General features: G+C 40.6%; 1 protein-coding gene across 2 annotated transcripts in view; it reads left to right on the top strand.

Moving 5' to 3' along the window:
- PRDM5 (PR/SET domain 5) overlaps positions 1 to 12556 on the top strand; it is a 68288-nt gene that overhangs the window by 19777 nt on the left and 35955 nt on the right. For both annotated transcript variants that reach the window (XM_083862333.1, XM_083862334.1), the window contains exons 4-8: positions 5525 to 5708; positions 6439 to 6613; positions 7713 to 7805; positions 8080 to 8201; positions 9930 to 10009. In XM_083862333.1, the coding sequence (XP_083718459.1) occupies positions 5525 to 5708; positions 6439 to 6613; positions 7713 to 7805; positions 8080 to 8201; positions 9930 to 10009 (654 nt within the window). The remainder of the gene's footprint in view (positions 1 to 5524; positions 5709 to 6438; positions 6614 to 7712; positions 7806 to 8079; positions 8202 to 9929; positions 10010 to 12556) is intronic.

Genomic DNA, 12556 nt, shown 5'->3' with positions numbered 1-12556 from the left:
TTTGGGTGCAAGGGAATCTTTGAATTGGCAAAACAAGAGGTACAGGGGTGCGTGACTTGCCAGAAAGTGAACCGGTCCAGATCCAGACAAGCGGCTTTTGGAGGTCATCCTCTTTCGTACCGGCCGTTTGAAAGGATCCAGGTGGATTTCTCTGAATTACCAAAGGTCGGAAGATATAGGTACTTATTGGTTATAGTGGACAAATTGACGCACTGGGTAGAGGCATACCCAAGGGCAAAAGCCACGGCTCAAACAGTTTCCAAAGTGTTACTGGAAGAAATAGTCCCCAGGTATGGAATCGTGGATTGCATAGATTCAGACCAAGGGACTCATTTCACCTCAAAAATCATAAAACAAATTAACTGAGGCCTTGGGAATTAGATGGCAATATCACACCCCCTGGCACCCTCAAAGTTCAGGACAAGTAGAGAGAATGAATCAGACTTTAAAAATCACAATTGGCAAAACTCATGCTGGAAACGAAAATGTGTTGGGTAAAATGCCTTCCCCTTGCTTTGTTGAATGTGAGAACCATGCCCCACTCTGATACGGGGCTATCCCCCTTTGAAATGTTGTATGGGATGCCATACAAACATGGAATGCCGGTGGGACATCCCCGAGTCGAGGATGTGCAATTGCAACCTTATCTCATCACTCTAAACAAAAATTTACAGGAGCTTCGAAGGCGTGGACTCATGCCCCAAAGTGCGCCTCTCCGATTTGCAATCCATCAGATTCAGCCGGGAGACAAAGTGTTAATCAGAACTTGGAAAGAAATTCCTCTCGCCCCGCAGTGGGAAGGACCGTTCCTGGTGCTGCTCACCACTGACACCGCAGTTCGAACCGCTGAGAAGGGTTGGGCTCATTCGTCAAGGGTGAAAAAGATTGAGGACCCAAAAGCCTCGGACTGGAAGGTCACCACTCCTCCCGGAGAACTCAAAATCAAACTCAGGCATCAACCTAGATGACCAGTCAGATAAGTTGCAATACCCCAGATTGTGAATGTTTTCCTTTCATTCATTTTGAGTGTGTATACTGTAAACAGGTTTGGGTCACCCATTGTTGGGGAGGGAATCGACCTAGAAGTTTGTGTACTAACTGTCTAGTTGAGGAGCAGGATAACACAGACTGTCTCTTAATACTTGCCACTCGGGCCGGACTTTTGGAATTAGACTCTCCTGAGTGGTACCAAATTTTCAAAAAGGGAATAAAGAGAAAATTGGACGCTAAAGCAGAGCCTTTAGCAGTTGAGTGCCGGAGGACCATCAAAGTACCTTGCCGAGGGGATACAATCAAATTATCCCGGTGGGCAACCTACAAGAGAAGGTTTGCCATCAGGAACACACGGGCCCCTGAAGCATACCCTTGCTGCCGAGAAGATGGTTTACCCCGCCGTATGTTCACATACGGGCGAAGGGCAAGGCAGAGGGGTATTTCGGTGGGGAATCCTGACAGTCCTGAGTCTAGCCGTGTGCTAGACCAAGGGGGCCCTTCCAGGGGCGCTCCTGGGGGAGAATCCTCCCGCGAAGCGTGAATGGTGCTTAACAGCTCCAGAAACGGGGCAGATAATGGATTGTCCTCTGGAAAGGCAGTTGAGTGATTGTTGGGCTAATGGCACTCGATTTCACCTTTGTGAATTGGAAGAAAGGGTCCGGTGCCAACGCTCAGGGGCAAGTCCTAAGGGCGGGCTGTTCAGGGATCCTGCTCACTCATTAGACAAAGGCACGAACTCGAAATTCCTTACCCGGTGCAAACATGTCAGCAATGTAACAAAACTGTATGGGTGGGAGGAAAAAGGCAATCTACTTTCCTTGCCTACTACAAGGTGAATCCCCTGTGCTACGACAAAACGAAACTGAAAATATGTAACATGGGTGGAAAATTGTATTGGGAAGGGAAGAATCTCAAACACGAGGAAATAGGTTCCTTTGATACTGAACCCATCGTTTTTGACTTATTGCCTCCGGGTGATAACTGTGTATGTTTGCAGTTTGATCAGACCTTTTGTTTTTCAAGGAATGAGGAAGGGATGTGTTGCCATAAGGCCTCCGTTAGCAGTAGTTAGGCTAAGGAGTTGATCCCTGTGCAGGCCCATGGGAACCAAACCTGAGAAATGAGGCCTGAGAATCTGCTGATGTAAGGAACAACGTTTAAAGGACTTAGTAGAGCATGTAGTACATATAGGTATACAAATTACTTGTGAAATATGATTACATGGTTACCAATAAAATGTTTTCTATGGTGGGAGTTAAGCTTAGAGAATTAACCTTTATTTTAGCTAGAGCAAGCGTGCAAAATTTATAGCCTTTAGAAAGGTTACCTGTAAGATGAATAAAGTAAAATACGTAGGAGACTGCACGTAGGCTGATGAAGTAAGACTTGTAACAAAGATATAAAAGATGAGCATCTTTTGTAACCAACTTGGGACGCTGACTTTGAGACATTAGTCCTCAGGTCCCCGGGGCCTCAAATAAAGCACCGCATAAACTGACACTCTGTTGGTTTGTGTTTTCTCTCAGGAACGGGCAGCAGATGGACCCTGAGAGTAAAATGAACCAGGTGATGAATCCTCTCAGGAGGACTGGGAAGAGTATGATCTCAATTGGAACTGAGGTCAAAGTAAATCAAAGAAACGAATTTTTAATTTGATGAATTATTAGGCGGGGGACTGTGATAAATTTGGGGTAAAAATTCGTGTATGAAATAATAATCCAATGTATAATAAGAGCAATGTTAATAAAGTGTAAAGCAAACCGTTCCCCCCTCGGCCTGCACGGCTTCAGTTGTGAAACAGGATAAGAATCATCAGACGAGACAAAGACTCTGGCCAACCTTCATAAGAATCACTTCCTCGCCAATGCAAGGAGAAAATCCTTCTTGACAACGATGCAGATTTCATCAATGCCCTGGCACAACATGCAAACTGAAATCAACATAAGACTGACCTGTGAAATTGACATAAGAAAAGAAACTTCCCGGAATGGAACAACAGGACTTGACAAGATCCGGGAAGACCATTGAAAAGAAATTCGGACTATTCAGCCCGCCCTGGACACCTGGACTGCCTAAGGGCAGAAAAATCCTATAAAAGGGTGGACTGAAAGCTGGACCGGCGTGGATTTGGGCGTCTTGCACCCTGGTGTGCGGACCCCTGTCCACCCAGCACGGCACTGATATTCTCCTACTTTGTGGTTTTCTCATTTTTCTGGTGTTCGATATTCTGTTATTAATAAATTGTCTTTTATTAATCCGATATTTGCCATTGCATTTATAACATGGACCAAGGAGATAGCAAGGGCTGTTGGAACTGGAAGACTATTTGCTGAGTAGATCTGTGTGGCTTACAGTGTGAAAGACAAGGCAGAGGTGAGGAAAATGTAATTGAATAATAAAGCAGGAATAACATACAGGGAGGCTGTGGTGCCACTAGGATGAGCAAGCACGTGGAGTTTTCTCTCAAAGACCATTGTGGTCTGCTGCAGATGAGTGTTAGGAAAACAGCCAGCATGGTCTAGGCACTTGGGCAGGTGGAATGGCTGCAGATGTGTTCTTAGAAACCAGAGGCTTATTAAAATAATTTAAAAGACTGTTTACTGTGTCTGCATGCACGTAGATTAATGTGAGTCAGGCAGGTGCTGCTGGTGGAGGGAGAGGTGTAAATTCTTTTGTGAATTGGAGAGCTTCCACTGCTTTCACTCAAAATGCTGCCTTGAGGAGCTACTACAGCGAGTGGGTCTATCTTGATTAAAGAGTGCTCCGAATACCTGGCTATTAGCATTTGTTTGGATGGAAAAGCCAAACAAATTAACCTTGGAGGAGAAATGAGTTTAGATTGGGCTGGCACCAAAGATAATTTCTTTCCAATGCAAATGTAACCCAGAGCACTCAAACATTGACAGCTCCTAGTACCTGGGATATTTTTTGCCTGGGTTACTTGTTGTTTGTTTTTTGGTTTTTTTTTTTCAAAATCCTTAATTTTCATTATTATTTTTGGTAATCCAGTAATAAACATGTACTTTCCTTCATGAGGTTGTCTCACTTTCAGAATAAGGTTGTCCTAAACAGTGATGTACTGCAGATTTACCCCAATGGTCTGTGTGGAGACTGAGTGTAAAAACACCTTTTACTTTTCCTCATGTCAAGTGGATTTGTTTTGACTTTAGACTGTACTAAATTAAAGGTTTCTACAACCTGACAGAGACATATGGAAGCCAGCAACTTGTAGATGTATACAGAGGTTAGGTTGGTGTGCTGATAGCTATCTGGACTGCAGAATAGATCTTGAGGGGAAAAAAAAAAATTTTTTGTTTTCCAATGCTGCTGTTGAGATAAGGGCAGAAAAGCGGTGCATCCTTGAAAGTAGTAGCTCTATCAAGCCTACTGAATTAAGTAGGCTTCACTCCTGTGTGACAGTATCTTGTGTAAAATACAACAGACCTTCTGCAGCTCAAGGAATGCTACATCCCTCTTGACATTTTAAATTAATCTTAGTGTATTACAAAAATTAAAAATCATGATCTTGTCCACGCTCAAGGAAGCTTGTTACAAAATATATGGCTAGATGCAGGGGAAAGAAGGTTCAGTTAACTTTCCTGGGTGTTAATCCAGGAAGTGTTAAGATTTATGATAGAACTCATGGAAATTAGTCTCCTTCTGTGCTTTGGGCAGCGCCTGAAGCAGTTGGTTCACATATAGGAAGCCAAAAGGTATCTCTGTTTTACAGAGTATCAGTTTGGGGACAGATGTGTGGGTTCCTCCCCACACCCTACAGTGGTAGCTTTAATCAAATATTGTCAAAGCCTAAAGTTGTTAGCTTATGTAGCTGTTTGGAAGCTTGTCCAGGCATTATCAAGAAGCTTTTGGAGCTTATCTTTATGTATTTTGTGCTGTTGTGCAGAATGGGGGCTGGATCCTTTGGCCTTTCGTGGATCTTCACTACACAGATTGAACCAGCACAGGGTTTAAAGTGCATTTTCCAGATGTGCCTGCTAGTTTGATAGGAAAGATAACTGACCAGGGTGAAAGCCTGTCGGAGAAGGCTGGGAATCTTAAGGAGAGAGAGAAAGAGAAAATAACACTATGTAAACATGCTGCTGAAAGCTATGTTAGAATTCCTGCACTCAGCTGGGGAAAGAGATAAAGATGCATTGGTTATCTAAATTTTGCTGTTTTTCTAATCCTCAAATATTTGATTTTCGAACCCTGAAGTTCTTGTCAAGTAGAGTGTGACAGGCGAGGATTTCAATGCCACCTCCACCTTGGCCTAAACTGCAGGGAATAGTGGAAAAGCCTCACAGGTGAGGCAGAAGAATATTCCCAAAATCACAGAATACAGGTGCACCCTTTCCATGCAGTCACACTGAGAAAGAAGTCTTAGCAAGCCTGTTGTAGCATTCTGCCCCCTGAGGAATGGATCCAACCCTTCCATGGTTGAGGGATATTATTAGTTTAGGATCTCATACTTACCTATATTTTTGTTTTTCTGACATAATTATTTATTGCCTCTATTTCCTGTTTGCAACAGGAAGGGGAAAATATTTTCTATTTGGCTGTGGAAGATATTGAAACAGACACAGAACTTCTGATTGGGTACTTGGACAGTGACATGGAAGAAGAAGAGGAGGAGGAGGAGGAAGTAACTGTTATCCAGGAAGAAGAAGACAGTGGCAGCAATAAAGAAGTGCAACCAGCTGGTGAAAAAATTGCAGGTGAGCAATATATAAATTATAGGGTAACTTGAGAGCTTAGAAATGGTAATGAAGAAAGAGAACACTAACTCTATAGGACTGGGGAACTGGAAGGTCCCTGGGGTCTAATCTGAGTTCTTGCATTATTTTTATCTCTTTATTTGGGTTTGAGTTGAGCTTCTTTGTCTTATAAGGAGCAGCCAGTCTTGTGAATTACTGAGTGAATGAATGAGCCTGGATTTCTTAAGTAGCAGCCATTAATTTTAGAACTAAAGACAGAGTTTGTTTCACCTGACACACAGGCTTATGTAAGAACACTGAGCTTTTGCTGTAAGAGGACTGGTTTCCTTCTTGAGTGGGAGAGAAATAAATATTCCCATAAAACTGTTCGGCCAATCCTAAGGTAAGGTGTCTAGGAAAGTGAGCTGAGCTGTCTGGGGAATTCTGTGTCTTTATCAAAGATAAAGATGAATTTATGAATGACTAATTGCATTGAGGTTCTAATTGAGTTCAATGACTAATTTGGGCCAACAGACTAAGTCACACCAACCTTAATATTCTTTCCATCCATTTTCAGTAATGCTGATGGTAATCCACTTAAGACAGGCTGTCTATAATCCCTTCAGAGACCTTGTTTTTGCATTTCATGCCACCATTCTGCATGATCTGTTTCTGGCAGAGAGTGTCTCTTAATGTAACCAAAAAAACTGGGACCTACTCCTTTACATTGGTTTTGCTTCCAATCATGCAGATCCCCTCACCTGTAAACAGGACCATGCATGCCCAAACTGTGAATCCAGTTTTGCCAGCCAGGAGATCCTGGCTGAACATCTGCAGACTTTGCACCAAAAACCCAGTGAGGAAAAGGAATTCAAGTGCCGAAATTGTGGAAAGAAATTCCCTGTTAAACAAGCTCTACAAAGACAGTGAGTAGAAGCAGGAGGGTTTTTTCAGGGATCATTTAAATTGATTTCCTTCAATCCAGTATTTCACTTGACCTAATCAAAAGCCAAGCTTTAGTTTTTATGCATCTGCATTTATACCCTTACCCTTTGCTTGAATTTTTTAATGTCTTAGTTTCTCATATTTGTTCTGGAATTCAATGGGAATTGCAAAAATATTGATGATTTTTAATGTGTTAAACTCATACACTGGAGACCAGACCACAGCAGCAATTTGGTGCAGCATTACTGGTGTAATACTGATCTCCATTGGTGGAATATTTGGTAGTTTAGGAGTTAAAATTTTCAAGCTGTGGATGCTGGTACAGAATTAACGTAAGATTTTGGAAAAAAAAGGGAAGACCAGTGCTTCATGTTTGCTTAATTAAATATTTGGGTGATGAAAAAACAAAATAGAAATATAAAAGATGTGAGATTTAAAAACATGTCTTTATCATCCTTGAGAGTGTAAATATGCAGTTTTGTCACTAAAGTCTTATCTCTTAGAATTATGCTTCTGCACAGAAGCATAACTGGTTTTATTTTGTTGTTTTTATATGTATTTCCTTACAATTAGATAGATATATTACTTTTTATTATACATTCAATTACAGATTGTTAACCTACTTTTTGTAAAGCGTGTCACCCTTGCATTTCTTGCTTTCAAGTGTTTGAGTCTTTGCAGCAGCTTCTCACGCTGCTTCATGTAAACAATATTGTATTCTTAGAATTTATCTGTATGTTTTGCATTCTTGTTCTCTGAGAGAGAACTTGACTGATGGTCATATTGACCAATGGAGTCAGGAGGTTGTAACCTCTTTGGGCCAATCTTGGCCCTCTGTACAAAATGTATATAAGCTTTTGGAGTCAGATAATAAAGAGCCTTCCATGTTTCACCAAGCTACTGCCTGCCATCCTCTGTGAAGGTCCGCTCCCACGTCGCAACGTGTTGCCCCTCTAAGAGCAGAAGTAACAAAAGCGCTATATATATATATATATATATATATATAGTTTATACCTACTAGCAAGCCTATGTAAGCTGCAGGATGTTGCCCTTACTCTGTTTTTTTCCTTTGTCCCTTAGTGTCCTTCAGTGCACAGAGAATATCAGCCCAGGAGAGTCCTGCAGAAGTTTCCAGTGCTCTATTTGCAATACTGCCTTCAGCTCAGAATCGAGGTTTTGTGTCCGAGTTACAGGACTGCTGTCATGTCCTTGCTGGCCTCCCTTTGCATGTTAGCTTTCAAAAAAGCTTGGTAGTGTTTGGGAATCCTAACAGGGCAAGGACTCAAATGCTTTCATTCCTCTCTGCTGTAAGTAATGCATGAGGTAGCCTTGGAGCTCTGCAGTGCAGCATGTGTTCAGCTCTGAGTGCTTGCTACAACTCTGGTTTCTGTAGACACTCCCTGATGTGGGTTTTTTTCTTTTTGTCTCTCTTTGTTATCCCGTGTAGTTACGAGCAGCACAAGGAGGCATGCAGAGGGGATGCCAGGTTCATATGCAAGGCAGATAGCTGTGGAAAGAGGTTCAAGAGCAAGGATGCCCTGAAAAAACACAAAGAAAATGTTCACAGTGGTAAGAAAGAGTTAAAAGTTTCTTCAGAAAAAAAAACCCCTCTGACATGTTCCTAGTTTTAAATTTGCAAATCAGAGTAAACATTTTCTTTGGTTTCATTTTTAATGGATTCATTTCTATCAAATAGAAAATTAAGTAACTTATTTGCAAAAGTTACTATTCCTCCTCCCCCACGGAGAAACTACATTGTAGGCCACATGAATCATTAGTCTCCTGCAGAAAATGTAATAGGAATCTTGAGAAGTTTAAACTAAGCAAAGAGTAGATGAAGCAAAATGTTTCAGTAGCAAGGAAAATCAACCACTGGCACAAACTGCTACAGGAAATGGTGAGTTCTTGATTTTTCGGTGTTTTCAGGACACAATAGGATGTCTTTTCTTTACCTAATCAAATGATTAAGCTTAATGAGGGTTGCATAAAATCCTATAGCATTTGTTGTCTGGCAGGAAGCCAGACCAAACCATCCTCTGGTTCTCTTAGGGCCTAGTGTTTTCATATCTGTGTGCTGTGAATAGTTTTCATTCAAACTTCACTCTCTTTCATGAAGGGGCAAAATCCTGCTCTCAGGTCCACAGCACACATCTCAGTTCTGGAATTCTGCACTCACTCTTTGTGTCCTCTCTCCATGTCAAAGGAATATCCTCATGTGTGGGGACAGCAGAATTCCAGAGCGCACAGCAAACAGTCTTCAGTTGATGGTGACAGCACTGAGATGCTTTTTAAAATTTTCAGTCTCTTTCTGCTGCCAAACTCTTGTAGTATAGAGAAACCTTTCTGTAATCATTCTTACAAGAGAGTATCTCCTTTTTTTGGTATCAGTAATAATTTTTTTCATCCACAAGCAGTGTTATATTTAGGCTTAGCTTTCGTCAGTTATGTAGGGATACATGAATTCCACATTGAAGGACTAAGTGTATTCCTGTAGTATGTGTCTATTTGTGTATATAAATACTTGTCTTAAGTTTTTACTTTTATAATGTTTCTGCTGTTCAATATAGTATGGATGTGTTTTATTTACCTAAGCTAGGAACAATCTTGCATGGGCATCTTAAATTATAAACAAAGAATTAGGTTTATGGTGGCTTTGTGAGGCAGTAAAATGAATCTCTCAAGGTAAGTAATAGATGAACTCACTTAAGTGGGCTGTGACTTTTTAAAGCAGCTGTGAAAAGAAAAGGAAAATGTCTGGTAGCTGATCTATAGCTTGTTCTGTAATTTGCATTTTAGACAAGATTTGAATTAATGATCTGGTGCTAATATGATTTCCTGTTTTTGTTCAGTTAAAAACCTTATAGATATTTTATATAGTGGGATGCTTAATACTTTCTAAATAAACAAAATGGACTTAAGTTTTGAGATCTTTTTTATCACTGCTGCACTAACTCCTGTATTGATTGCTGGGTGAAATGAACTGTTCAGTTGCCAAGGGAGCTATTCTCAGTTGAGAATTGTGCTCTTCTTGTGGGATTGGTGGTGTATGATAACATCTATTTGAAAGGTTTTTTTCTTTATTGTTCTGGTTTTCTTAATTTACATTCCACCAGTGACTGGTTTGTTGGACACCCGCAGAGAGCTCCTGATATGGAGCACTTTGAAGATGGGATACAAATGTAAAAGTCTTATGTCAGTCAAATGACCTGTGAAAAGTCACAGGCTCAGTGGAAACATTTAGGTTCTTTCTTAGCACTTCCTCTTTAAGATGTTGGTGGTATTTTGTTTCTGTTTCAGGAAATTCTAGGAAGAAGCTGATGTGTTCAGTGTGCAGTAAGAAATGTTCTTCAGCAGCAAATCTCCAGGAGCATCGAAAGGTCAGTGAGATGAAGGCTGACTCACAGCAGGCACTGACTTCCTTGAGATGTGGGGCTGCGCTGCTCACATCACTTGAAAGCTGCTGTAATGCAAGCCTTTGGGTGATCTCTTTCATGGTTACAAAGCCAACCTGGTTTAGTGTGGGTGTTTGTTTTTGTAGGCACACTTGCCCAAGCCAAATATCTCCCTAAAGTTTTTTTGTGCATCTCTTAGCAAATGCTGATATGTTTGTACTCTCTGGCATTAAGTCAGAGTTGTTCTTGCTAATGAGAGTTGTTGTTGCTAATGCCTGTTGTTCTTCAGCATTCTTAAACACTGTTATGTAATCATAGCACACACACACAGACCATAAAATAGGCTCGTGAGCCTTCAGATTTTGTACAAAGCACAGTAGTTTTCTTACTGCTTTTTGAAATACCACTTAGGGGAGTTACTTCTATTGTAGTTATGCAGTAGTAAAAAAAATTCTTCCTCAAACCCAAATTTTTAATTTCTTTTTGTTTATGCACATAATCTTTTGTAACCAGAAAAGGAGGGGTTAACAGTTGGAAAAGCATCTATTGGAAATAAGGATGTTCATGTAGAAATACAGATGGACCACAAATAAGAGATTCTGAATCCATTATACCCAAAGGAAGTCCCTGTAAGATTAATTTGATAAATCACTAAAACCCAGGAGAATCTGTTTTTGCAAAAGATGCATTGTACTGTTTATCAGATTAACTGTAAGTCTTTCATAATGCCCTGGTTATAACCTGAATCCATTGAGGATATAAATGATATCAATTAAAATATGCAAAGGAAATGGTGGGGCCCCTCCTTTTAAATTTGTTTTTCTCCCTGCTTGTGTTAGTATATGCCCTGCACTTTTTGTCTAATAGGGCTATATTTTGTTACCATTGTGTGCCTTGCCACATGTTATTACAAGTTTTACACTTTGGCACAGGTTGTGCACATCAGGCCTTTAAAATGTAAAATATCCTGGTTAGTGTGTCCATTTTATTAAATGTTTGTTCTGTTTCAGTAGTTGTAATTCTAGGCAGACACTATGACAGACAAGTTTCTCAAATATGATTGATCACCATGAAGGTTTTGTGCATAAAACTTTCTTTGCTCTTCTTGATTGGCTTTTCTTTTAAAACATCCAGAAAATGGGTATTCCCGATTTACACACTTACATCAGATAGTGAAGGAGATTGCACACAGTAGTACTCACGCTGTTTGTTTGCTTGAATTAATTTTCTTTTGTAGCAGGTGGGGTAGGATCATGAGCATTGCCAAAAAGATTTGTACAGGCAATAAAATCAGTAAGAAAAGAACAAATAAAACCAGGAGAAAGAGACAGATTATTTTTTCCCATCTGTTTCAATGTAAAGAAATAAAAGTAGAGAATAAAAAGGTAAAACAACAGAAAACAAGCCCAAACAAGAGAAAGAGAAGTCTGACAAACACATTGAAAGGAGGTAAAGAGGATGGCTGTAGGGGATTGATACATGTTTACTTTCTGAAGACATGGTCATTCACATCTGTAGCTTTCCTATCAGATTTAAGCTCATTTTTAGCTTCCTGTGTCTTGTGCATTACTTGTACCTTAACTGTCTAACTATATTCTGATACCGAGTTCTCAAATTTGACTAAAATGCTAAGTTCAGTCACTCAACAGTGATAATAATGAGGAGGAAGGCAAGGGGACTGTTAATCTTCACTGATGCAGATTCCTGCTAAATGATTCCTTTCGGTATAAAGATCTCATATTTTGGATTTGAATTGTTCACAGGTACTCAGATTTCAAAGTGAGCCAGTACACATGAGTAGCAGAGGCTGCCAGGCCTCTCCGCTGATGCTCCACTGTTCTGTAGTGGAAAGGGAAGAAACATTCAAACAAATCCCAGGATTGCTGGTGTCTTTTCCCAGTCAGAGTTGATAGTGCTGCACTTCCAGTGTTTGTAGGTGGGCTGGGGGAGTCTGTCTCTTGCTGCCTGTACAGATGTGGGCTGAGCTGCTGACTCTTGCTGTAAGCACGTGTTTTTGTGGTAAAGCAGGTTGTTCTTCTTTTAAGAAGGAAGATTAAGGACACTATTAAGTATAGGGCAGTCAGACTTTTTTTTGGCTTTGGAAATGCAGGTTTTGTGTGTCACTGGTAGAACTGGTTTGTGCTGGTGCCTTTCTGGATGTCTTAGCAGATTTCTTACCTGGAGTTGTACAGTTCCATTGAGCTGTAGTGCTGTCTGCCAAGGGACCAAACCAAGGTAGATCCTACTTTGGTCAGAGTTTGAGAGTGTGTATGAAGAACCCTTGAGTCTTTCTGAACTTTTAAACTTTTTAGAGCTGGACTTCCTGCAAAATTGGTGTGAGTAGAATCACAGTTAAAAATCCTCTCTGCTTCCTAACCCCCCTTTTTTTACCTGCCAGTTCCGAGCATCTCTTTGGGATTAATTTCTGACCTTTTTGTTTAACACTGAACAGTGTTTTGCCCTACTGGGCAATCTTTATTTTTTATTTACCAGAAGTTGCTCTCAACTGCCTCCTGTTTTTCCAGCATTTAG

The sequence above is a fragment of the Zosterops lateralis genome (assembly GCF_965231275.1).
Source record: "Zosterops lateralis genome assembly, chromosome: 5".
NCBI lineage: Eukaryota > Metazoa > Chordata > Aves > Passeriformes > Zosteropidae > Zosterops > Zosterops lateralis.
The sequence above is the reverse complement of the archived record's forward strand: the minus strand, read 5'-3'. Positions and strand labels throughout refer to the sequence as shown.